Source organism: Phalacrocorax carbo, chromosome 5, assembly GCF_963921805.1.
Source record: "Phalacrocorax carbo chromosome 5, bPhaCar2.1, whole genome shotgun sequence".
Lineage (NCBI taxonomy): Eukaryota > Metazoa > Chordata > Aves > Suliformes > Phalacrocoracidae > Phalacrocorax > Phalacrocorax carbo.
Genome location: NC_087517.1, coordinates 19890627 through 19917864, shown reverse-complemented (window position 1 = coordinate 19917864; position 27238 = coordinate 19890627). Strand labels below are relative to the sequence as shown.

The 27238-nt window shown below is 36.6% G+C and overlaps 2 protein-coding genes across 4 annotated transcripts in view; both read left to right on the top strand.

Annotated features, from left to right (window-relative positions):
• Window positions 1–6542, top strand: part of FAP (fibroblast activation protein alpha) — a 41107-nt gene extending 34565 nt beyond the window's left edge. For both annotated transcript variants that reach the window (XM_064451472.1, XM_009500550.2), the window contains 5 exons: window positions 477–576; window positions 3564–3628; window positions 4476–4548; window positions 4812–4885; window positions 6214–6542. In XM_064451472.1, coding sequence (XP_064307542.1) covers window positions 477–576; window positions 3564–3628; window positions 4476–4548; window positions 4812–4885; window positions 6214–6315 — 414 coding nt within the window. In that variant the 3' untranslated portion in view covers window positions 6316–6542. The remainder of the gene's footprint in view (window positions 1–476; window positions 577–3563; window positions 3629–4475; window positions 4549–4811; window positions 4886–6213) is intronic.
• Window positions 6543–14560: 8018 nt separating this feature from the next.
• On the top strand, window positions 14561–26514 carry GCG (glucagon). 2 transcript variants are annotated; one of them, XM_064451470.1, is made up of 7 exons: window positions 14561–14658; window positions 19608–19708; window positions 20079–20240; window positions 21026–21079; window positions 22547–22684; window positions 24851–24994; window positions 26012–26514. In XM_064451470.1, exons 2-7 carry the CDS (start codon window positions 19611–19613, stop codon window positions 26034–26036), a joined length of 621 nt encoding a protein of 206 aa, XP_064307540.1. In that variant the 5' UTR covers window positions 14561–14658; window positions 19608–19610; the 3' UTR covers window positions 26037–26514. The 2 variants fall into 2 exon arrangements, with proteins under 2 accessions (XP_064307540.1, XP_064307541.1); XM_064451471.1 differs by lacking the exon at window positions 22547–22684.
• Window positions 26515–27238: the final 724 nt, after the last annotated feature.

Here is a 27238-nt window from a genome sequence, read left to right as displayed (position 1 = left end):
AAAGGATGAGAGGCAAGGAACAGAAGTTGCCACAAGGGAAGTTCTGTTCAGTTTTTAGGAAAAAATTTTAACGACAGTGGTCAGCATTGAAACAGATTGAGTAGAGAGGCTGTGTACTGTGGATGTGAATCTGATCGACCTCATTTAAATCTGAAGTTAGCCCTGTTTTGAGGTAGAGGTTGCATTAGATTACCTTGAAGGACCCTGCCAACTTAAATTTTTCCATGATTCTAAGTGGTGATAAGAGCAGTATCCTGTGATAAGCATTGAAGAAGTAGCAGAAGTGATTCAATAGAATCGTCTAATCTCAAAAGAAATCACATCAGATCCATTTGAAATAAATAAATTTTAAAAATAAAAGTGTTTGTTGCTTTGTCTTCCACACATTTAAAGTAAAATATTTACTTAGGCATTTGATTCAGAAAACAAAATGATACTTCACCAACAATTTTAAACTGTCTGTGATTCCTCCGTAGTCCTATGGTGGATACGTAACTTCTTTGGCACTTGGATCTGGCAGTGGAGTATTTAAATGTGGAATGGCTGTGGCTCCTGTTTCCAGCTGGGAATATTACGGTATGGAAACTTGTCATAAATACTGACTTGGAAAGCAAGATGTAGCATTTAATATCTTTCTAAATGAAATCATTGCAGGAGACTGGCAATATGAAACTTAAAGACATTGCAATTACCTAGACATAAAACTCTTAAGACCTTAAGTTTAAATGTTTTCCATGCTGAAAATAACTGCAACAGCAACTGGCAGTTTGGAAGAGACTGTCACACAGGAGAAGGTACACCCAGATAATTCCATATGCACATCTGTAACAGTAAGTGTGTAAAGCCCTCTTGGTAAACTGCTATCTCCCTAAAAATCTTGTTAAAACAGTATCACTGGATTCAGAAGAGCTGAAATTATTTTTCTGCCAGTAATGGTATCACAGTGCACTTCAACTTCAGATACTGCAGATGATCTCTGTCAGGAATCAGTATCTCCAATGATTGCAAAGTTATTTCTTGAAAGCAGTGGAAAAGAGAGAGAGTCAGTTATGTCTGATATAATTTTTAATTAAAAAAATTTCCCTTTAGATATTTCTTAGCCACACCTCCTGTGTTGTTGTGAGACATATTATTATTTATGTTTATTGACTTAGGCTCCAAACTGTTCAGAGGAAACAACTCCAGGAGTATACTCCCAGGGCTTTTCCGGGTGAATAAAGCAGGCACATACTCATTCTTACGTGCATGGTGTAAAGAAACCTTAGTGTAAAAAAGAATCATGGCGTGCATGTTTTCAGTGAGCAAAATGTAGCACTTTGAACACATTTACTTAGCATATGGTCGTTTGCTAAGAAGTCTTGGTTATGAGAAAATTTTTTGGTTAAATGGGAAAGATTCCTTCCCTGACTGCTAGCACAGACATTCCTTGTATTTATAGTGTTTTACAAACAAAGAGGAAAACATTTGTATGACACAGGAAGCATAGTCTTCATGTTTTCACTGGCACCAAGATTTTTAAGGACATTTTCACTCACGATTGCAAGATTATTTCCAGAATGCAGGTATAAAGCACTATTTTTGTAAAAGTCCTTCAATAAGAGTTATAAACATTTGTCCAAGCATTAAAAAAATTAATTAAGTTTTTAAGCTAAAGTATATTAACTAGTAAATTAACTTAACTGCACCATCGCAATCTTTACTTTAGCTAAATTTTCATGAGGGAGTTAAAGAATCTTACTAAAAACACACTGTAAAATCCAAACAGGCAAATGTACCTTCACTGAGGAAGGAAGGAAACAGAAGGAAGTCATGAGTCATAAGTTTTGGCAAACAGATCATGGTAACGTCAGGGTGCACTGCATTAGGGTCAAAACTACAGGATGCTACATATTTGAGTCTCTTAGTATCAGCATGTAGGGGCCGTACTGGCCTCTAGAGCTTTTAAATTCTGTCCCGCCCTCTTTTAGATGCACAGAATAGAATCTGGACCATAATCTTTTCTCTGAAATCCTCCCACTCACCTCCATTTTGTGTCAGAGCTAATAACAGCTGAACAGTTAAAAGATGGCAAGGGAAACAGCATTCAGGGACAATGTATAGTTAAAAGCATTAGATCTGTGACTTTTATTAAAATTCACAATTTATCTCCTTTTTCTTCCTCAGTAATTGACAGGCTGAATCTTCCACTTAGTCATTTTAATTCAATTCTGCTGACCTCTGTGGACTTGTTGTAGCTGTACTGGTAGAAGAGAGTGGAGAATTTGGCTCAGAATACTGTAGAAATGCCAGCCATTCAGAAAGGGTCTATTTTATTGAAAACTTAAGCCCAATATGGTTGTTTGACACTGTGTTGACAACAGATATTGCACATTTTCTGTTTTCATTGAATGATAAAGGATTTTGATAAAAGAGAGGCTACTTAGATCTTTTTGGTACTTAATTTATTACAAATTATCTGCAGGAGCCTTAATTGGCTGATCTGGGAGACATAGTTCATATCTTTAGCACTCAGACATAACATATGTAAAGGATAAACCATGGGAACATGAGTACATTGAGTCATTTTCCTTCCCTGGGAGGATTGTCGTTTCTGCTTTTTAACAAAATTATTCTAATGCGGTGTACCAAACTGGACAACAACATAGACAGTCCCAATCCTTACTGATCACAATGACCATCATCTCTGTTATGGGAGGGAAATATGCCAGCTCTTCTTTGTCAGAAAACCCTGATCCACTAAATAAATAAAATTCTTGTAATACTGCAGCTTGACTGCTCAATATGTGTCAGATTCTCTTTCAAGGCAAGGTCATAAAGTAAGTAATGTTCTGGTAGTGACAGCTGCTGTGTCAGTTTTCCACAAATTTTCATAACAGCTCTTAGTTAAATTACAAATACCCAAGCAGCTCGAAGATAGCTGTTCCTACTGATTTCTTAGTGATAGATACTCTTCAGTTATTCACATTTGTTTTGTCAAGTCTGATAACAGTCTTTGTTGTAGTTAGAAAAAAGAATTGAACAGAGACCTGAACAGCAATTGCACCACTTTTTCAGTGCAAGCCTGTATAATTTGCTGTTCCCCCTAACTGCTGCATATATCCCATTCAACAGGAAAAGGACAACATATATATCCGTATTTACTGTATATGCACATATGCATCCCAGGTCGGAATTCTGCTCAGCTTCTCTTTTTAAGGTGTCAAAAATAGTCTGTGTCACCTTTCCACCTTGGACCTTTATTGGCTCATTGGCTCGTTCAACTGGCTTCTGGAGTTCAACCCAATAGCATAAAGCAGTATCAGCTAAGTACCTTTCTCCACAAAACCTTCTGTTGGTCCCACAGATGAGTATCAAACCACTGTTTCTGCAAGGATGGTTTGGTAGACATTTATTAATTAACCTTCACAGTTGATTTTTAAAAATATGTTTAAATCTGGTGTATTATGAGGAAATCAAGCAGAACAGATACAGTTAAACAATATTTAATTTGCTACATGACAATGGAGGCACAAAAATATCTGTACATTCTTTATCTATAGCTTTTTTCTTCTTTAATATTGCAGCATCTATCTACACAGAACGATTTATGGGTCTTCCTGTAGAGTCTGATAATCTTGAGCATTACAAGGTGAGAATTCTCTTTCTGTGTTGATCTGCCTTAAACTTGAATCGCACTTCCATGGACAAGTAGAACTGTGAAGAAAGAAAATGACCCACAGCTCTGCTGTGAAATTCATATTGCCATAGTTACCTGGCTTTGTATTTATCAATCCTAAATATGCTGAATTGAAGGATCCTATCACTTGGACAAGTCAAACAGTTCTGCCAGTGCAAACCATTAGCCTAGGAAAGAACTCACATGAGAGAGGTTGAAATGTTGATGTTTATAAGGTTTTGTTTGGTACTGTTAGCTGTGGTATGTAAAGTGCTTCATGCAAATTAGATCTCTGATAATAATATAAGCATACTAAGTGGTCAGAACAGCTTCCCCTACCTAGAACAAGTTGCCTTTCTTCTTTTCTTCACATTGATAGGAAGTCTATAGCTTCCTCTAGCACTACACATCCCAGCTCTGGATACAGAGAGGTGTGAATTAATGCCCCAAGAAGTTAGTGGAAAGACTCCTAATAAAGATTTTAGATCATATTCTCAGTACCTCTTCTCCATCACAACTCAATGAACAGATATGCTCAATGCCAAACTGCCATGGTAGAGCTGTCTGGGTAGCCAGGAATTATAGTGCTTAGGGAGTGACACATGGCAAGTTCTGTGCTTCTCGTAAACTGGTCCTTAGAAAAGGCGCTAAATATATATGGCTTCTATTATATGATATTAATTATATGAAGTCACTGCTGTCATTTTTATGCCAGTCCAACTGTTTGATTGTTGTTCTACTAGGTAATGAAAGCCTTTCAGCTCTGTGACTGAGTGGTTTAAATTGAAGCTGCTGAACTGTTCATTTTTCCTCTCAACAGAATTCAACTGTGATGGCAAGAGCAAAGAATTTCCAAAACGTAGAGTATCTTCTCATCCATGGAACAGCAGATGGTGAGGTTTGCAAATGGCAGTACAAATACAGAGCCAGAATCACTTTGTTTGAAAAACATTAAGCATCTTTCTATGCCTTTGATTAGGGTCAGTACTCAGATCTTTGGTAGATTGCCATATGACATATTATAAGATGCTTACTCGTTCTTAGTAATGTCAACTGTATCACTTGATAATTAGTGGACACAACTTAATGCACTATAACTTCATGCTTTGTAGTATTTACAGGTTTCAACAGCCAATCTCTTTTTTTCCTTTTTCAGATAATGTACATTTTCAGAACTCAGCACAAATCGCAAAAGCTCTGGTTAATGCCCAGGTGGATTTCCAGGCAATGGTAAATAACAGACTATTTTTCATTTTGAACAGTGGTTTGTAGCTTTATTAATAAGCTTATCTGACATTTGGCAATATTGTTAAGAACCCAGTTTAACTGAACATGCTTCAACATCTGGCAATTGCTAGTACATTTGTTACTATTCATAAACAATTTCTTCCTCAAAGGATTTGCCTGCTCTTTTTTTTTCTCTTGCCCTTTGGATGCTAGCAGGATTTCTCTCTTGTCAAGGGTAACTTAGAGGCTTTTAAAATGAGTCAGGGAGAAGAATGAGAATCCAGCCTCCTTACAAAATTTGCTGATAGCTAGTAAAAAACAAGATGAAGGAACTGGTTTCTGGGGCCAAAACCGTCACTGGTTCTGATGGATTCTATCTTGAACTGGACATGCCTGCCACAGGCATGAGACAAAACAAGCAAAAAGGGTATAAGGAATCCAAGAGCATAACCAGGATCAGAAAAAAAACAAAGTTCCGCACAAAACTTGCTTGGGGTAGCAGGTGCAGGCAAAGAGAGAAACACAAGAGGAACAAACAGGGGAAAAGTAGTTCTGAATTACATGCTAAGCTCTGCTTCTGCACCTTTTTTCACAGGGCTAATGACCAAAGCGTTTGCTTGCTATCAAATGTACTGGCTTTCTGCCTCAGCCCACTTTCCCAGGGCCATGAACTCTGCAAAAACGGATCGTACAGGGGGGTCCCTGTACTTGGGGTTTGTAGGCCCTTTTGCGTATTCCACATTTTCTGCCTCCTTCATTGATATTTAGCAAACCTGGGTTATTCCTCAAGTATCTGGAATACTGTATGCAGTTGTAGTTGTTCTAGTTCTGCTATGGGGGAATGTCAGTTATTTCTAAGAGTTAGCATAATTCATATGTGTATTTTATTTGCAGTACACCATTCATAATATTCATGGCCTTGCTCTAATGCAGGATGTTTTGAATAGAATTCCACAACATTGAACTGAAAGCTTGTTGCTTAGAGCCCAGTAATCCTAAGCAAGACTGTGACCCCTATTGCCAAGGCCATGCAGCAGGTCAAGGGCATTTCATCCCTAAGGGCATCTCAAAGCTCTTTTGCCTGACTTGAAAAAACTCATTTGTTACTATTGAGGCAGTAATGCTTACTACTAGATTACAGAAGGTTTAGAAACTTTTTTCAGCAAGAATGTGAATATACTGGAAACTGATGAAAAAAAAAAGTCCCTCTGTTTTCTTGAAGCATCCACCTTCTTCTATATGGTAATAAAGTAAAGTTCTTGCATTGTTTAACTATTGCAGAATTGAAAATATAACATAGGGGTTTTATGGCTTTTCTTTTTCTTTTTCAGTGGTATACTGACCAGAACCATGGAATTCCAGGCCTTTCCCGCAAACACCTCTACACACATATGACCCACTTCCTCAAACAGTGTTTTTCTATGTCAGAATAAGTAGGGTATTCAGAGGGTGCTAAGGTATCTGATACATCTCTGGGAGAACGCAATGATAACAGTGCCCAGGTTTTACAGTTTGCAGGTGAATTGATAACAGGAACTTTGAAGTTTTAAACTTGATGTTTACATCCACTTTTGACATTGTATATTAGCAAATGTTATGCAAATACATGTTTTGGCACGTTTAACACCTGTTTGATAAAAAAAATAAAATCAGAATGTAAAACGCCATGTGCATTTATTGCTGTCTTGCTTAAACTTAACATTCTGCAATCCAAAGATAGGTGGTCCATTGCAAAGGCACCCTGCCAGATGAACATGCTTGCGTTTGTTAACTACAACTGTAGAATAGGAAAGGACAAAGAAAGCAGTGCAAGTACCTAATTAGCATCCCAACAAGAACCAGTTTCTCAAAATTTATTTCCAATTTCTTGGAAAGAATCCAAGCAGGGATAGGAACACACAATATTTAAAGCTGAAGTTTGGATAATTATCAAGAATATTGAATGCTGTGTTCAAATTTTATTCAACTCTTATCTGAAACCTTGATTCTGCAAAGCTCTCTGTGTTCAGGTTTAAATATGAAAGCAGAAATCATGATAGCTATTTTATCTCAGTGTTTTTTCTCCCCCTATTCAGAATATGTGAGCCATATTAGGCTGTTTTTAATCTCTAATCATCACCTCACATTCAAATTAATCTCAATGTCATTCATCCCAGACTGGAGGGGAAGGATCAAAGGATTATGCAGGCTTTCTTTGCTTTGTTTCCAGTGAAACTATTTTAGGGAGTCTTTTAAAAATGCTAGAGGGTAATAATGATTGGAATACTTGTATTCTTTTGATTAGTAATTAAATCAGTCCTGTCATAATATAATATGAACAAGATAATTGGCAAGAGATCTATTGTAGATTAAATGATTCTCTGGTAATGTGTTTAAAATATTCTGAGTTAGCCTACTGCATAAGAACTGTGGTCTGTCTAACATAGTATCTCATCTCTGCTATTAGCCAGTGAGAGTAAAAAAATAACCTGAAAGATTGTGGAGTAGCCTTCCCACCAAGCAAGCTGCTTCCTAACTCTCAGTCAGAGATCGGTTGCTGCTTCTTTGTGGAAAAGCAAGGGGTTTCATTTGACCCTCTTGACAAAAACATGGGGTTTAGCCAAAATCATTAAAATGTGGAAGTGATTTGCTATGTAACAGCTTCCTTCGTTTTGTTAATGGCAATATCAAATCTGATTTTCCACACATGAGAACATTCCTCAGACACATCTTTATGTAAATGTAGTTGCCAAGCTGTTTGTAATGGTTAAATTATACTTTGATGGGAACTCTTCAGAAAATACTCAATTAGTTCAGGTTTTTTTGGAAACGCTGCCAATTACGTGACGTTAATGAGCTTTTTGTTGGTAATGTAATTAAGATTCAACTGCTGTAATGGTTAAAGGAAAAAATTATAGCTCTACGAAAGTTAACATTAAGCAAATATAACATGAAGTGGGGCTAATTAGATGTTGATTATATGGTCCTATGTGCATTTGCTGCACACAACAGTAGTCTCAGTAATGTGGTTATTTTACAAATAAGGAATAGAATTCAGTTGAAATTACTGAGATTTAACTCTCAATTTCTTATATTGATACAACACCACAGAAACCATTGCAAAATTGTGGTGAAAGAGAGAAAAATAAAGCTTTTATCTCAGATGCTTAAAGGTTTCACATACCTGAATATGTCAATGGGAACCTAGAGCAATTTTGAAAAAAGCATGGTGTCATTCTCACATAAATATCAGTATATTGAGTTCTCTTTAAATTTCTGCACCTTTATTTTTATTTATACTTTTGAAAATCCTATAAGCTCTGAAAATTTGGCCAGATAAATTGGCCCTTTGCGGATACTATAAGCAATAAAGTGATGCAATGTGTTGTTCACACCCTGCCCACCGGTCTGTAGTCAGAAGCTTCTGGAAGTATTTGGAATAAGGGACATTTCAGGAAAATGTGTCAAATAAAATAAGAAGGTACCTCTTCCCAAGGGATGCATTAGTTGTTTCATTATTAATCTCCCTTATATCTGTTCATTTCCTACGGCAATCAGAGGACATATCTTCCAAACTGTCCACCATTTACCTTGGCTTGTAGGAAGCAGCTGTGGGGATAAAACATGAAAAAAATAAGGACATCATGCTGCTGTCAGTTTTCTTTCATTGTTTTTCATGTTGTTAATTTATTTGCCTTAGACAGTGTTCTTGCCAAAGAACGGGAATATGTCTTCAGCAGAATGTGACATTTACACTGAGTTGCTGGAATAACGTCTAACCTGAAAGCTTTATGATTGAGCAACCATGTATTTTGATGACCTGAGGGAACAAGTCCTAGGATGCTGTGAGTGTCAAAAAAAACCATCTTAAAAACATACACAACATCAAATTGCTGGCCTGTGCTAATAACAGGTAATGTTGCGGTCATTCATTAGAAATGGTGCAGAGCACTTCAAACCTACCATCGCAGTATCACAGAATCACAGAATGGTTGGGGTTGGAGGGGAACTTTGGAGGTCATCTTGTCCCACCTCCCTGTTCAAGCAGGGCCACCTACAGCCAGGAGCCCAGGACTGTGTCCAGATGGCTTTTGAATATCTGAAAGGATGGAGGCTCCACAACCTCCACAAACTCTCCACAAGACTTCTGACAGCGCTCAGTCACCCTCATAGTAAAAAAGTGTTTCCTGAGGTTCAGACAAAACCTTCTCTGTTTCAGACTGTGCCTGTTGCCTCTTGTTCTGTCACTGGGCGCCACTGAAAAGAGCCTGGCTCCATCTTCTTTACACCATCCTTTCAGATATTTATATACAGTAATAAGATCCCACAAGCCTTTTCTTCTCTAGAAAGACAATTTTTTCCATTTTGCATTGCTGTCTACAGTCACAATCCATGTTATAAGCATCACCACAAACGTTCACTGGACAGCTATTTGCCTGATTTCTTTATAATTTAACATACAGTATAGGCTCTTCTGTAACAGCTTCAACATAGTTCAAGGTGAAAGGGCTTGTCCTGAGGAATCAAGCTGAAGCTAACAAAAATATGTTAGCCTTATATATGAATAAAAAGTGTATATATCTATACTGCAGACATAGAATACGGTATGTAAGAGCCAACCCTGGGGCACAACTTATTATGAAACTAAGAAATTATAGCTTTTATGACAAGGTTTTCTAGGCTGATGAATTAATATCCTCAAAGTTTTGCTTCCCACTTTCAAATGATCTAAAGGATCCAGTTTTCAGAAAATGCCGAGCACTTTCTGCTCTTCTTTTCTATTTTGAATAAGAATCTCACACTTCAGATATGCAAAAATACCACTTCAGACAATGAAATTTAGTCTTCAAATGTCTGTCATATAAACCAGGTATACAAGCCTCTGAAGATGGAACGTAGTTGTTCTGAATTAAGCAGACAGGCCCTTGATAAATAGCCACAGACACAGTTGTTTACAAGTCAGTTTCCACTATTAATCCTTTTTAGCTTTTACAAAAAGTCCTGCTTTTATTCTAGGGACTGAAGTGTACATAAACAGTAGAAAACCACTGGTTCTGCTCCAAACTATTCATTCCCCAACACCTGTTTTCATCATCTACCTCATTCATGCTGTGTGAGTTGTACATATCAATGAACATGCAATCCTCATACCTCAAATGTGGAGCTACATGCTTTGCTTCACTTAGGATTACTGCAGCTGCAAAGAAGAAAAGGCCTAAAGAGAAAACAGCATTAGTTGAAAACAAAGTATAACCCCAGCCAGGCTCCAGATTACGCTTAGTGTTATACTCATCTTACTCAGATATCAAGTCAAATTCAGACTACATTCAATACTTTCCAGTTTGCCAGTCAGTTCCAATTACAAGGCACAGCTGTTTAGAACATTCCATAGAGTCATTTGAAGGCTCTATATTTAATCTGAATAATTCATAGTATTTGCTAAGAGCATTTGGTATTACTTTCAATTATGAACATTGTCTTCTCAGAATGTAAAGTAACTAGTACATACTTGGCCAGCTCTTCTGCTTGCGCAAATTGATGCAGCTCCATTGACTTCAAATGGAGCGATTCCAATTTATGTGAGTAGACAGTGTGGGCTACAGCATAGTTACAATAGCTCTCTTTCCTGAGGTACAAACCCTGTGGCACCCGTGGCAGTGAGCAGGGAGTTGCATGCTGTGGAAAGGCTTAGAGACCCTAAACTAACCCTCTGTTTCAGAAAGCCATTCTTGCTCTCCGAAGTGTAGCCATGGAGTTGTATACATACATATGCACACATTTGTGTGTGTCACGTATATGTGCACATACATGTATGTATGTAACATGATGCATGTTTTATGTATGTATGTGTTTACACATATGTTCTTCCTATATATGTTGCACTAATTCTCAGAAAGGGAATGCAGGGCTCTTCTGGCTGATGATCATGTAGCAAGGATAGGAAAGTAAAAGGGGCTGCACAGCCCAGCCTCTGAACTCATGGTTGGCAAGGTTAGGGAGAGAATGCTTTCCGTGCAGAGAAGGAAAAGGGTGTGGGCCTGTAGTCATACCGCAAGATATGTCCTTCTTCCTCCCACGTTCTTTAGATATGTAATGGATTATAATATAATAAAATAATAACAATAAATATGTGATGTAGAAATACACAGAAAAATGTGGGAGATTCACTTTTTTGAAAGCATTTGTTGGGGTTGATTTTACTTTTTTACTTTTGAAAGCCAGCAACTACCTAAATCATTAAAATGTTTAAATCTTGACAAGTTAAATTTTTTCTTTTTTTTTTCTTGTACCAATAGTTAAAGAGTTGAGAGAAACATCCTACAAAATTATGATGTTCAGAGTATGCTAGCCAGTTATAACAAATTAGTCCTATTTTCCTGAAAAGCCATGCCAACTGGAATTGTCACTGCTAGACCATCAGGTTCAGTGTGCAGCTGGTAAGAATTCTGTTTCTCATTTTACCTCTTCAGTAAATTTCCCCATAGATTTTTTTGTCCAGTGAGTGCCGTACACTGTCCTTAATCGTGGCCATTACCTGGTGCTGAGATGATGGTGCAGGAAACTTTGATCAGCTCCAAATACAGTGAACCCAAGACACAGATCTTTTTATGACCCCAAGTGAACAATGAAAAACATTAAGATGAAACTTCCCTGAAGGCAGGTCACTTTGAGGTTATGTCTCTTAGTCTGACTCAGTTGAAGTACTGTCTCATATGTGAACTATAATATAGAGGAGAGTGAGGTTGTCCTTGACTTTTGCCAAAAGGTGCCATCTAATTACTGTATTTTACAACATGGCAGGAAAAAAAAATGAGTACATACACGTTTCACACACTCGTTACAGTTTTCTACTTCTGTTTGGTAACTCTTGTTTGCTGTGCTCTTTAATATGTATTACTATAGACTTGGTTATGGCAACTGAAGGTTGCATGGTTTCTTGATGGCAGTTCACTTCTTTCCTGTACTTTTTATTGTCTGTGTATCGCTTGAAAAACAAATAATCAGTCACCTTCCAGATGCCAGATGACCTGCTAGATGATATAACCCGTGTAACAACCTGCCCAACCAGGTGCACTGAGCTGCTCTGTCTCATATATTTTTTTCTGAAGTCATCCTACTGTAAACAAGGAACTTTATCTGACACAAGAAAATAAACAGTGCTAAACAAAAAGAAAAGAACGGCCTGTTTCCTGGAAGAGATTATATTGTTTTACATTCCGTATTGCCTGTTTAGAAAGCTATGTATCTGTAACTCAACATGCAGTGAGGTAATTGTCTTTAGCAATCCATTTCAACAAGTGTGTATGTGTCGTCTTGGTGTAAAAAAAGGCCTAAACGGCCCGTTGGTCACCATCTGCTGTCCCGTCGGGGTACTGCAGGGCTGGGCAGCCCGCCTTCTCCCGCAGGAGCCGCAAAGCTGGCCAACTTCAGGGAGAGGCAGCGCCTTCTAATACTTAGTTCTGTGCGTACATTTAAACTGTGATTTTGCATCCCCTATATAACGCTCATAAAGTTTAAATAGAAAGTAGATTAAAAAATAATCCTGAGAGAAAGACAACAAAATACCTCAGTGAAATCAGCATCTCCTGAAAATAAGTAGATTTTGGGTATAAGGTTGTTTCCAGGCTTATTTTGGCTCCTTTGGCACCACGTCTTAGATGTTACACAGTTGTTTGTCTAGGGAAGGTTGGTATATGGAAGTGGTAATTCTGGTCGTTTGAAACAAAAAAAAAAAAAAATTGGAAAAGCCAAGTTTGATAAGTATGTATGCAAATTTTAGATCCTATGCCAATCAATGACTGGGAATCCATGACTTTGAATGGATGTGAAAAATACACTTAGGAGCAGAAAGAGAAGACATAGGGAAGAGAACATGTAGAGAAGACAGGAAAGAAGTAGTAATTAAAAAGGAGAGTAACAAAAAGGGAAAATAAGGGTCTCAGAAATGACTGAAGGTACAAACAGAAGGCAATGATGACAGGAACAGGAGCTGTGCTCTTAAGTTTCCAGCAGCAGCATTAGCAGACACTTGCATCATAGCTAGAAATGACAAAAATGGACAATGAATCTCAGTAGATGGATCAAAGAGCAGAGAAAAATTATACTAAGACCGAAAAAAATTATTTAAGAACAATTATGCCGACTGTGCAGTGAGACTTAATGTTTCCCTGAACCCATACTGCGCTATCACAGCAAGGTAGGCTAGAGTTCTAGGAAGGATCCATTAAATTTTGTTTGCCACGCTGGGCAAACAGTAGGGTTATTAAAGTTATACACCGCCTCAGTTGTATCATAAGGGCTATGCCAATCTGGCTGTGGTCAGCCAGCAGAAAATCACCTCACCGAAGAAGATTCTTTGCTGGATTCATGGAGCAGTGTTAAGGGAAATAAGAGGGTTTGCTGTTAGATGTATGCTTTGTGCCACAAATTAGACCATGGGCCGCTTCAGACTAGAGCACAGGCTTGTCATTAATGTTCAGTGAGATGTCCACTGTGATTTGAGACCCTTCCCTCTACTGAGCAGAACTGAAACTCAAGGTGGAGCCCTTCATATTTAATGTGTCTCCTGGACTGCCTGGCACCTCACATATGTAATAGTCATATTTCATTTTTAGTGCCCTTTTGCATTTTACAAAGCATTATCATGATGTTTGAAAAACTCGGTAAAAAAAAGACTTCTCCAGGAATTGCTCGAAGGGGGCTATCTCACTTGTTGCTTCATACACAGGATAAAAGACTGTCTGGCAGGTTTTCCAGCTGCCAGGGCCATTGACAAGCTTTGTGTCAATCTCTCCTACCTCTGGTCACCCGATGGCTGATACATAGTCGTCTTTCGCAATGCTGCCCCACTACAGCTATGAAACTGCCTCTATTAGTGAATGGTTTAGGACCCTGACAATAGTTGCATAGAACATACACAGCTACAAAGCTCAAATCTGTTTTGGTTTTGGGGGTTTTTTTTTTCCTTGTAGGGAATGGAGACGTGAGCAAAAGGCTTATCTTGCATAAATCCGTAGGCCACAGTAAGAAACTCAATTTATAATGATTGTTTGGCATACAATTCTCAGGTAAGTATGAATTTTCATACAGTAGAATTTACAAAGTTGGCATTTTATATCTAAGGGTAATACAATATTTTTGTTAAATTTGACCTGTGCTAGACTTTGCAGAGTGGGTAGCCATCACTGCAGTACTTCACATCTCTTCACGTTCATTATATTGGCACAAGATTACCTGAAGAATCATTCAAGGGCTTTGGGGGAGTTGCGCTGGTTATTGTTGACGCTGTATTAAATTTATAAACCTTTATTTAAAATTGATAGGTGAAGTTGATGCTATTGATTCAACAGGACCAGTATTTTGCTCAATGTTAAATGTGGCAAATAAGAATTTGGAGAAATTGCTGCCTTAATCCCAGGCACCTTTAGCCTATTGTTTGTCATCCTAATGCCCTTCTGTTTGATATTTACTCCTTTGGACATTGCTACCTCACTCCTTTTGCAAATCCATGTTAGCATTGATGTCATAAAGTAAGCAGAACGAATGTGTGAAATTGCTTGTAAAATTATCAAGTGAAATGAATAGCAAATATGATGACTTTTTTTTAAGTTGAATAAGGAAACTGTCAGCAATGATGCACTCTCATAATGCTTACTAGAGCTGAACAGTATATATATAAGTCTGTGCAAAAGAGGCAGCTAGGCAGATCTCGGGATCCTCAAGGCTTGCCATAGTTCCAGAAGAGAGAGTAGCAGCTCTTTCTGCAACTGCTACGTATCACTTTGAAGTATAAAAAGGTAAGATTTATATGAACTACCTGTACAATTTGTTTGAGAAGGCTGACGGCATTATCTGAATTGTATTGCCCAAAGTTTGCAATAGAAGTGCAGGATCTTTCAGCAAATTGGTGTTTTCTTCTGTGGTTATAATTATTGATGTTTCAAGTTAATGACATCATCATTTAAATCTTTTAATCTATTGAATTAGTTCACCAGAGAATGATCCAAAAAAGGGAAATAAACTGTTTGGCTTGCAGAAGCAATTCAAAGAAGGAAGATTAACCATTAGAACATGAAAGACATGCACTGTAGTAAGAATTTAAATGTGAGATACATAATTATTGATTTTTATATTTTTATCTCCTTTAGTATCTCCTCTAAAGATAATTAATGAACATGAGTTTAAAAATATTCACTCCTTATAGTTACTGCCTAAATATGAATCAACAGGGGTTCAATTAGCAGAATATAAACTAATTGAGTTTATATAGACGCTGATTTAAAACTGTCCAAGACAGATTGTCACTCCACTCCACTGCCCTACTTTTAGATTAGTTTGTCCCAAGTGACTATGCTTTTCATATCACTGTAAGATCTGAAAAGGAAATTTTATAGCACAAAAGTAAAAATTAACGCCTTTCAATAGTTATTGTGATTATTGCATAAAATTTAATTTAGTCTTCTATCCTCGTATGGATTTCCTTAGACTGGAACTTTTACAATTTAGAGAACTTTCCACAAGCATTAGAACATGGTAGGTAAATTAAATGTAAAGTACATCTACCAAAAAAAGTAATTTATTTATAATTCAAAATAATTGCTGTGTGCAAACAGTTTCACATCAACAGAAATCTATTTTATTCATTCATACATTTTCATATGTAAATATTCTTTTTTTTACTGCTGTAACTACATAACTTGTATTTTTAAACTGGAAATAGATACTACAAATCTGACTTTTGAAAGATTCTCTTTTGAAAACTCAGTTAAATTAAGCTAGTAAAATTTGCACATAGCATACAAAAGACATCTACAGTAAAATATATTGGGAAAACTAGCATAGTCAGGTTGAACAAGGAAATAATATTCAAATAAGTTTCTGATCAAGATTTGAGAGACACATTTGTTACAAAAGTTCTGGCGGTTCAAACTGAGATGTGTTACGCTTTTCACCTCCAATCAGAAAGAAATTAAAACATTTCCATTAGTCTAACATGCATAGGAACAAAAATCTTCTGTGTAAAATTAGCCTTAATTTTCTTGCACCTTGACAATAAGATTGCATCGTTTTTAGCAGTATCTACTGGTGACCTAAATAACTTAGAGCAAATAAAACCTTTCTTCTGATTGAAAAAGGAATTGATTATCAGGAATAAACTAAATAAATACTACTTTGCTGATCATCTCTTTTTCTCTACAAAACATGTTTATGTTCCCGAGAATTAAATAACAATTTCTTCTTCAAAAACTGTAGCTTCTTTAACTTGTCAAAATCTGCTGTTGCTGGTTTGGGTTACCAATAGCAAGTAGTAAACATTGAACAAACAAAACTGATGCTAAATTTTTAAAAGAACATATCTGACAGAAGTTTAATAGCTCCTGAAACATGCTTATTTTATTAATAAATATTCTTTTACTTGAAAATTGTTTTAATTTCAAAAACATTATTTTATACACCTTTTTTTTTTTTTACTAACCTCCCCAGATTTTGATTCCGTAAAATTTAGAAAGAGGCTAAACATGCGTTTAACTTTAAACATGTTCCTAAGGCATGAGGTAGCCAGTGGGACTGTTCACATCTGAAAGCTCTATAGGACTGAGGCACGAGTTAGACCCAAGATATATTGAAATCACCGAAAACTTGTTTACTGACTGCAGTGGGCTTTGAATATGCTTTTAAAAATAAGTTTTATGTAAAATAATAGTTTTTTGTGTCTAATATTACTGTAAGGAGGCTGAGTTAATGACTAGACTATTTTTTTGTTCTACCTCAGTGACTTAGGTTTATGTCTGATCTGTATCATGGTTTAAAAAAGCTATAGGCAGATGTAAGCTATGTTTCTTTAGTTTTTCAGGTTAAGTATACCAAACTGCTAGCATACCATTAAGCATGACAAATTTTCTTATGTATGGTGCAATAGCCAGACTTTATTTGGTGTCTATGTTAACTCATTTACAGCTATATTAGCTAGCATGGGGGTCACTACATTACAATCAAACCATTTTTGTCACCACAGCAGAGTTGTCTCCCAAAGAACAGGCAGAGCTTTTGTTCCATTGTCAGAAGCCTATGAAATGTGAAATTATGCATTCCTTGGGATAAACATTGGATGTCAGTGTTGCACCACCAAATTACAGCTCCAACTGAAAGAGTGAAAAGAGGGTTCAGTACTATAGTTAGAGTTGTAATAGGACTGACTACATGGCCACTACGGTATTTGTTGGTACTAGAGCAGGATGTGTGCAAGTGTAGGCATCAAATCTCATACATCAGGACATTACAGAACGCAGAAAAGAGTCTCCATACACACTGATGAAATAATGAGCAACACTTGCAGCAGCTTCTGGTGGAGAGAGGAAAATCCACTCACATTGCTTAATAGTAAAATCTGCCAGAAAATCTTACATGCATCAATTTATTTTCCTGGTTTTGATTAAGATTTGATGAAGATTTTTACTGCCTTCAATATTTCGATACTAACACTGTGGTATTCTAGTAAAATATTTATCTTATGCATTGATTCTTCTAAAAATTAGGTCTCTCAAAGTACCAGAAACAGTACATTCTTCCTAATCATAGGTAAAATGCCTGCCAACAATCAAGACTTTTATAACAGACAGGAGAAAGAGATATCATAAAAAACCTGCTCCGAAGCTGGGCAGACTACTGGGGCAGAGCAGAAGTCCTACAGCAGTAAGGTTGTTGAGGCAGCCGTTTACTTTTTCAAATTTGTTCACATAGCCCCCCCATTTGCACTGCTCAGTGCAGAACCAACTCTAAATTTCAAGACAGTAATCTGCACCTCTTCTACACATCATTCCTTTGTAACTTTCTTATGGCTTCCTCCAGGCCATAGTATATTTAAATTCAGCCTACTGTGACAAGGCATTACAACAGAGAATAGATGTGTTTTCAGTCAGACTGCCTTGTTTTTCATTGAATTGAATCATTGAATTTCAATAAATAACTCCTCCAGTGGAGCCAGAGGAGTTAATGCAGATTACGTTTAGTGGGGAGGGTGTTTTTTGCCTGGGTCTTACTTTGCCACCTACCACTTCACTTCAATGCACTCATCTTTCCTATCTCCCTTTGTTTTTCAGACTGTAATACAAACTTCCATAGGGAAGTGTCATGGTTGGCAGAAGGGCTTTTTCAAAAACACAAGTATCAGTCCAAGTACATGATGGAACTATTTCCAGTGACATTTTGCTGATATGAACTCATTGCAACTTTTTTTTTGCTTTACAGCAGATTAATATTATGATCCACACTGATTTTAAAGTTAGAATGAATGAGCATTTACTATTCATCATTCAATGAATGAGCATTTAGCCATTGGACAAGTGGCATATTCAATTTCTTTGTCAAGGTCAAAAGTACCTGACCAGACATTAAATTCATTTTCTTTGCTATACATTCATTCCATAAAATTAAGTGATCCAAAATAATTAAAAATAAACAATATATACTAGTTGATGTCATAAGTATATTTCCTCTCATCTCCTGTTTATGCAAAGCACTTTTGAGTCTATTAGCCATTAGCTGCTTGTAGTCCCTTTTGCACAGGGTTTTGTGAGCCTAAGATGAATATCATTTATTTGTTCAATAGAGTTTGTCCTTGAGGGGATCATGTGTCAACAGACTGATACTACTACATTAAATAACAAAAATTGTAGCACGCATAATTAGGAGATTAGAGAATGCCTTGTTCCCATTTGTGACTATTCACTGAAAGTTATAACTGTACTCCTTGCATGAGTAAACCAGTCACTAATGTAAGTAAGGGCATCACAGCTTGGCTCTGGATCACCAGAGCATTTGTACAGACTGTAACACTGTAGTTTACATTGAATAATCTCACATTAAAGTCAGTGAGACTGGTCTTTACAATGCACGTGATGATGACACATCAGAATGTAGCCATTTCTGTTACATGGTTGAAGCCATCAGAATGACCTGTTAACAGTAAGAGTTACATCTGGGAGACAATATTTTCTGCTTTGGTTTATTATCACTAATGTGAAGTATACACTTCATACCTTGTATATCCCACAGAGCCTCATTATGGAAACCCTTAAGCTGAAATAAGTATTATGTCAATAGTGCAACAAGCAAAACTTGACATATCAGGCCATGAATAGAACACAAGCCAACGTCTGGTTTGGTGGTTGTTTTTTTCCTAAGGAGTCACACCTATTAATAAGTCATTATTCAGTCCAGAGCCTACTGCTGCAATACCTGTGATTTCAAAAACAAACTTTTAAACAGAGGGTGGAGGGCCAGAATGAATGAGGAGCTGCTAATGTGACAGTACTCTTGACAGAGATTTACTTTTTTTCTCTAGTGGCTGAGCTGGGAAAAAAAAAAGTTACACCAATACCCTAGTTTTGCAATAAAGCAATATTACAGAAACATATCTAATGCTTACCATCAGCAGAACACAGGGTTAAGGAGATAGACCTTTATCCTTGCATTACAGAAGAAAGTGAGGATACAGTTGCTCTCAGCTCACCTTGCATTCTAGAACAGAGACCTGAGCCTAAAGCCTAGAACAGAGACTACGTCTTTTGAATGCCTACACAAGGCACTACGGTCTCCATCCACTGGACATGGACCCTGTCCTCACAGAGTCTTAATATCATCAGGTTTAGATCAGCATTAAGGATGTCTCTTTTTTATGTAATTGATTCAGAGGTATGTAAAGATTATTACAATTTTCTTTGTTGCCTTATTTCTGTTTTGACAGGCAATGAAAATGAAAAGTGTTTATTTTGTTGCTGGGCTCCTTTTAATGATAGTTCAAGGCAGCTGGCAAAATCCTCTTCAGGATACAGAGGAGAAATCAAGGTAAAGTCTTCAGATCAAACTTCTAGAAACACTTGGCCTGGACTTTCTTTTCTTATAGTTTTAAGCAAAACATACTATGACTTAAAGATAGTGTTTTGTATACTGTTACACTGTAATTAATCTAATACTGGCAAAAGTTTTTAATATTGCAAAGGATAGCACAGAAGTTTTTGTTATTACAAAGAATAGCTGCCTTAGCCAAGAAGACCTTGTAATTGTGCAGTATCCAATCTGCTATGCTGACCCGTTTTACTAGCCAGCTAGTGATCAATATGCCACTTGCTTTTACTTTGTGAGAGAATAAAATAGTAATGCACCTGTAGAATGTACTATAACCATTGCCAGTTACCAAGTTCTAAACTTTTAACAGATCATTCAAAGCTTCCCAGTCTGAACCATTAGATGAATCTAGACAGCTGAATGAAGTGAAACGTCACTCACAAGGCACATTCACCAGTGATTACAGCAAGTACTTGGACACTAGACGAGCTCAGGACTTTGTGCAATGGTTAATGAGCACTAAAAGAAATGGGTAAGCATTTTGGTCACATTGCTAGAGATTTCCATATACAGAAACAGCCAAAAATCTAGCTGAATTCAGTTTCTTGATTTCAGCTTCCCACCACAGACCACGTATAATCCTCAAATAAGTAAAGTACTTAAGGAAAATGTACGGGTAATGTTACTATGTTATTAGAAATTGGGAATATATGCAAATTCAGTCAAAAGGATTTGGATGAATCAAGTGCAGTATCACTACATTACCTGATATGCCATCTAAAAAGACTGTCTCAGCCTCTTTGGGGCAAATTGTTTCAGTGAGTGAATTAAGTTCAATAGGAATAAGATATGTAAATATAAGGTAAAGGTCTGGGCCATTGGGCCTTAATAAAACTTTGCTATCTATGGATACTCTAACCCTGATGTTTCATTTGTGAAAAGGGAGCTAAGGTTTAAGTTTTGTTGACCACTGGATACTTTACCAGTATGACAAGTATACTGTTTAGGCATGAGTTGGCTTGTTTTTTGAAAATATACTTTGATTAAAGACAAGCTACCAAGCTGACAGCAAGAATAATGTAAAGGCATGTAAGTCTATGGCCTGTGTTCTAGAGAAGATCTGTCCACAGAATCAAAAAATCTATTAGATTAATGCTTTTAAATCCCTGTGGAAGTCTTTAAAATATAAAGTAAGGATTTCTAGATATTGTATTAATTTTAATTCATACGCCTGAAATTATTTATAACATTCATCTATTAGCCATGGTTGTTTATCATAATATTTAAATAATAAACAATAAAATTTTATCACTACAGCCAACAAGGACAGGAGGACAAAGAAAATGAGAAATTCCCGGACCAGCTCTCAAGGTATTCTAGTTGCCACAACTTGTTACTCAAAAACAGTTTGAGCTCATTTTCTGTTAAGTAAGAAGGAAACAGTGTTACCACAATCCAAGAAATACCTGTCAAAAGAAATTATCTCACACCTGCTTTTTTACAAGGAAAGAGGAAATGTCTCTATGCTATTTATTCCTGAGCCTGTGTTCTATAGCTATAGGCTATAGGCTGAAGCAAAAAACCCCATTATGATGAGGAAAAGAAAACCAGTGAGAAGACTAATGAAAGGAAAATGGCCAGGCACCAATTAGGAGGGAGATGATAAAACACGATACCATGTTCAGCCCTAAGCACTCAGTCCCATGTTACATAAACCACTCGTTACAGGAAAGGAGAACACAAGACCTACTGGAGGCCAGATTTTTTTTTTCTTGACAATGTTTTTGGGAACGGGTTGGGGGGGGCTTGGAAATTTGAAACAAATAAAACAAAAACCCAGTAAGTGTTTTTGCGAAACTTCATTTTATCAGAAATTCCAAAGAGGATAGCCCAGATCAGAAAGATTCTTCCATTCAAAACACGGTCAATATCAGAAACAAATCTGTGATAATGTTTCAGCTTCAATGAAACAGCATATCTCAAGAAAATTAATGTTTCTTAAAAAATGTTCCAAATTAGTTAGCATGCTGATGAAAAGTGCAGATGGTACTAAATTAGGAGGAATGGTGAAATCCCGAAGAGATAAAAAATAATAGAAAGAGCTAGCGGCACTGAAAATTGGGCAGAAATTACCAAATTCTGAAATAGAAATGATGGGGAACTTATTCGTGGAAAATACTCCATAATATGTCTACTTCTCAGTGCAGCTTGCCTTCCTAAGGGCCAATGTGACTTAATTTTGTGCTACATCAGAGAAACAAATACAATGAGGTGTAGGGAGGGAGCAGGCAATTGTGTTTCTCTATTAAGCTGGAGGTGATCAGGCTTGAAATTGTTCCAAGATTATCACTCAGCCAGAAGGACAATTAAAAGGGTGCTCACAAAACAATTCAAAATGTAAATTGAACAGGAATGAAGTTAAAATAGTTTGGCTAAGAAATAATGAAGATGAAGGTAGGAGGAGTGCCTTAATGGAAAATTTTAGGTTAACACAAGAGGTAACAAAATGTCTGTAGAATACAACACAGTTTGTTGATCATAGCTAATTAGTCTAGCAGACTATGCCAACGCATCTACATTTGCTTTCAGCACCTGATTTGATCTGTTTAGAACTGGTTCAGGGATCTCTGCACAAAACTGTATTGCATGGCACAGACAGTGCCTTCAGACCTGAAAGATATCAAGAAAAAAAAAATATCAAGAGTAATTTGAGAAGCAAAAAACCCCCTCTCCCTAATAAGAAACGCTAGTCTGGTGGGTGGGAAATAGAAATCAATATAGGTTAGAAAAAAATGAGTCCTTATACAGTCTGCTTCTAGAGTATTGCTCTTCTTTCAGCAATGCGATCTCCAAGCGTCATGCTGAATTTGAGAGACATGCTGAAGGCACCTACACCAGTGACATCACCTCTTATTTGGAAGGTCAAGCTGCCAAAGAGTTCATTGCTTGGTTAGTGAATGGACGAGGTAGAAGAGAGTAAGAATACATCCATTCCTATTATTAAATTTTGCCTTGCTTTTGGGGTTAGAAATCAAGTCTAATGAAACCTTCATGTGTTTTTGATCATTATTGCTGTACTTCATGTTTTTCTTTTGTAATAGAAGATATCCTGTGGATGTTAGACTACCACTTTAAATTATTTAGTTCAAATACATATTAAAACAAACCTGTTCAGTATGCTGTTACACTCTAAAAGGTCAAGTTATATTTAAGGTCAACATACCTAAAACTAAACCAGACCTTCCTCTAACTACCATCTTTCCCCATTCACATAACATTGCTTCGAGTCTCCTTAACTATCATTCAGAAGATTCAAGTCAGTGTCATCTTAAATTACTTTTTTTTTCCCCTTTCACAGTCAATCTTTTCCTGCAGTATTTCCAAGATTAAATTTTTACCAATGTCATCAGCTGTACTCCATGTCCTGGTGATCATTCGCAGCAGTAACTGACAAGTTCTTTTCCTCTTCCCATGCACACAAAGTCGCCCCAAGTTGTTGCTCCCAAAATAACTATCAATTCCTATGACTATGACTTATTTTCCTTTTTAAGACATTTGTACTTCTTTTGCTGAGGTTCACAGTTTCCTGGACGCAGTGCTCCACAATTTTGACCTATGTCGCTGATTTCTTTCATTAATACCTTCTTCTCCACGAACTCATTGCATATTTCTCAAGCCTATTCACTTCATCTACTCACTCATGACTTTACATCTTTTTTCATGATAGTCTTACACTTAGAATGGTCTTACCTTCAATCTCCTGCAGGCACCTTCTATCTCATCATATTTCCAACTCTGCGTGGCCAGGGGCTACACCATGTACATGCCTCTCCCCACCTGTTAACTGTTCTGTACTTACTTGTGCCTTTAGACTGTAAGCTCTTCGGGGCAGGGATTTCAATTCATCCTCTGGTTATATATTCTACCAGCTGTAAAGTACTATGTAAGTCTCTCATACTATATAAAAACAATAAATAACAATAACAATAAAATATAATCTGTAAGACAAGATTGTGTGTTGTAGTCAAGGAAGACTAAATAGGTAAAAGTAAATTTTCTAAACAACATCAATTTCCTGAAAAAACGGAGTGAAATAAGTGAGGTCAGCTATGTAAAGAAGGGAAAGGCTATTGCCACTTCATAGCGATGTTCAGATTTGCTGTTGGTTTTCTGTCATATTTTATTTTAATGAGCAGAAATATGGTATTTCAGTATCTGTAAGAGAGAGATTAAAACCTGGCTGTGGTGAACTGAGCTTAGAAATCTAGATGGACAATTAAATGTAGACTACCCTTCTGCTTCACAATATTTAGTATTATTTGCAGTCAAGCTTGCATATAACCTCCTCCGAAATTATTGCATAAAAAGAACCAGTCTGCCTGTCATTGGTCCCAGAACACAACATGCTTCAGTATCAGCCCATCTTAATGGAATTCATTAAAATCTTCCTATATTAGATGGGATGAAACAAGAGAGGAAGGTTTTCTAAACAAGGCCCTTAGCATAATGGTATTCCAACAGTCAAAAAAGGATAGAGCAAGAATCAGGATTTGATTCCAATTATAAAATGCTATTGTGCAGCAAACAATCACATAGATTTTATACAGGTGTTATAATTGAATTACTTTAACCCCCCAAAAAAGTTGCTGCTCTTAATATATAAAAACTTATGCAGTCTAACTGTAAGTATATAACTAGGACTTAAGTCCAATTAAAACAGAAAAAATATGAAAATTTGACTATAATATTTTAGTAGTGATATTTCTTAAATAATGATTCTTAGTAAATCTACTGTGAGTTTTATTGATGCAGAGTCTACCTGGCACAGACACTGCAGATTCAGATATAGTTTTGCATGTATGGCTTTTCCAAAAAGTGCTAGAAAGGAATTTAGACTCACCTACAGGAACAGTCCTCACCTGGTAAAGGGAGACTTCCATGCTTTATTCTGTTGTTAAAATAATGCCTCAAAAGATGTTCTGATATGCATCATGCTGTACTGATCCATAACATCAGGCTCAACCCTTAACTCCTTAAAATCAAAGGAAATGTGCAGTTTATTAGAATCCTGTAACGAGGCCCTTTTAAAAGATTTGTTTATTTTGGTCTGTAAATTGTTTCATAATTTTTTTCCCTTTGAAGTTTCCCAGAAAAAGCTCTTGTGGCTGAAGAAATGGGCCGAAGACATGCAGATGGCACTTTCACGAGTGATATCAACAAAGTCCTTGATGACATGGCTGCCAAAGAGTTCCTAAAATGGCTGATTAACACAAAAGTTACTCAAAGGTGCCTGAATTTTGATTGTGTTATTCTTAATATACTGGAGTTTTAAATGTATTTGTTACACATAGGGAAAATACTGCTAATTTTTCTCTTAACTATTGATATATCTGTAACTGTTACAAACTCTGTTACAGACAGTGCTGAACAAGGATGAGACACTAAACAGAACTCATTCCAAATATATTTTGTATTTTGCATCAGTGGTGAACCTATTTAATAGTTTTCTATTTAACTTGAGGGGAGTTTTGCTACTGAATGTTACTGCAAGTGAGGTCATATTATATTATTCAAAAATACAACTCTCCTTAGCATGGGCATTATAAAACCAGAAATATTTATTGGTAAAATTACACCAAATTGATTATTCTTTAAAGATGGTGGTATAAAACACTGCCTTAAATTGTGGCTTGTCATTAGGGAATAGGGTACTATAATCTGAGTTTCTGACAGCTAACTGTTTAAGAACCCTGCTTTAGTTTGCCTGTATATAGGCAAGTGCTGTGGGAAAAGCAACATTTTCTATCTGAGCTCTGTGAACAGGTTAGTATTTAAGAATTATTTATTAACATTAACAAAGCGTTTCAAAAATACTAAAATGCCAACTCAAGGCACAGGTGAGTGGCCAGATTTTTAAAACTGTTTTATGTCCACTCTGTAAAAAATAATTACTTTTAGTGGCTTGATACTGATGCATCCAAAATGACTAGTTGATCTTGGAATTCTGAAACAACCACTACTGTCTCAAAAAATTTAGAACCTATAGTTAAAATACAGTTTTTACTATCATTTTAAGATTTTTGTGTTGTGCTTGTAGTCATCATTGAAACAAACAATTTAGGAAAATAATGTATTAGAAACTATGAAAAATCGTTTTCAATCTGTAATTAGAAAGAGGCATTGAGGGGTCTGTGGAACTAATATTTAACTCCTAAACAGGAAAAATATGTTCCATGCATATTTCATAAACCTTGGGAGATTTAGAGTATGTCCTAATTGTTCCTACTCTTTTTTTCCCCCCAGGGACCTGATGGGAGAATACCAGTAAAAATGCAGAATAAAAATGGGATAACTGAAGATCTTCATTGCCTGTACTGCCAGTTATTAAGAGATTCTGAAATCTGTATTCTGTCATTTACATTGGGTGTAACAAAGCTATGTCACCTTGCATGCCAGGAAATAATTGTACTATAGTTTAGTGTTGCCAAAGGTTTATATATGGAAAACCTACTGTATAAGGGATGGTTATCTTAACAGCTTTAAGACTATGAAGGTTCCATATCTTCATATTTTCCATTTATTAGGACTGAAGTAACTCCATTTCTATTTAATGATAAAATTATTTTTCTAAAAAGTTGACTTCTACACACAAAGGATTCAATCAGCAATTACATGTGTTATTTACTTGTAAGGGGCTGGCAGTTACAAATGCCTAAGTGAATATCCCTCTTAAAACCTTTGTTATAAAAAGGCTAAGCTTTAAGGATATTAAATGATAGCCTTAAATAAATTTTTTCAAGCTTCTTTTCCGTTGACTTTTCATGTGTATATCCCTTGTGCCTCTTTGCACTCCATTTCATTTTGTTCTAATATTTTAATGTCACTGAGATCTTGGAAGAGGTTTGTTTGGAATGAAAAAACAAATTCAATATTTTGTTTTGTCACATTTTCTCCATAATGATTCTCAGAAAAGAGCTGTGTGAACTTTGAATTATCTCTAACTGAAAAAGAAATCATGTAAGATTAAGCCAGAGGTGGGAAAAAGACTGAACAGACAAGCATTCTTCACTAGCATAAGTTCTTGTTTCTCAGCAAAAGCAGGACAGCTTTGAAAAACATTAAGTGCAATATACTCCATTAGTAGTGGAAGCTACCACATAATTTCTTCAGACTTTATAAGATTGCCAAGTAAAGCCAACTCAAACGGCCCTGGGGTCACTCTAATTGGTGGTGTATTCTTTCCTTCCTTCTTCCTCTGAGAACCGCTTCATCCATCACCTGTTGCATTTAGCAACATTGTACTGTAACTTACAAACACAGCTGCCATTTCAGTAACCTGTGCCTTCTCCATTATCGTGACGGAACATTTCCTTTGCAGATCTCAGTGTTTCTAGCACCCAAACTATTATACTTTCAGCTGGCCAGGGCATGTTTTTGTGGGTATGGTAGTAGCTGCAACTCTCAAATACCAACAGGTGCTGTTGTGCGCCTCTTACTTCTGATGACTCCCCAAACACCCTTTTCTCCCCT

What these genes read in the sequence shown, in the direction of transcription:
- GCG (XM_064451470.1), top strand. Translation starts at nt 19,611, where the DNA reads ATGAAAATGAAAAGTGTTTATTTTGTTGCTGGGCTCCTTTTAATGATA. An exon ending in GATACAGAGGAGAAATCAAG is followed by an intron (nt 19,709 to 20,078) that starts GTAAAGTCTTCA and finishes AACTTTTAACAG; the next exon opens with ATCATTCAAAGCTTCCCAGT. An exon ending in TTCCCGGACCAGCTCTCAAG is followed by an intron (nt 21,080 to 22,546) that starts GTATTCTAGTTG and finishes CTCTTCTTTCAG; the next exon opens with CAATGCGATCTCCAAGCGTC.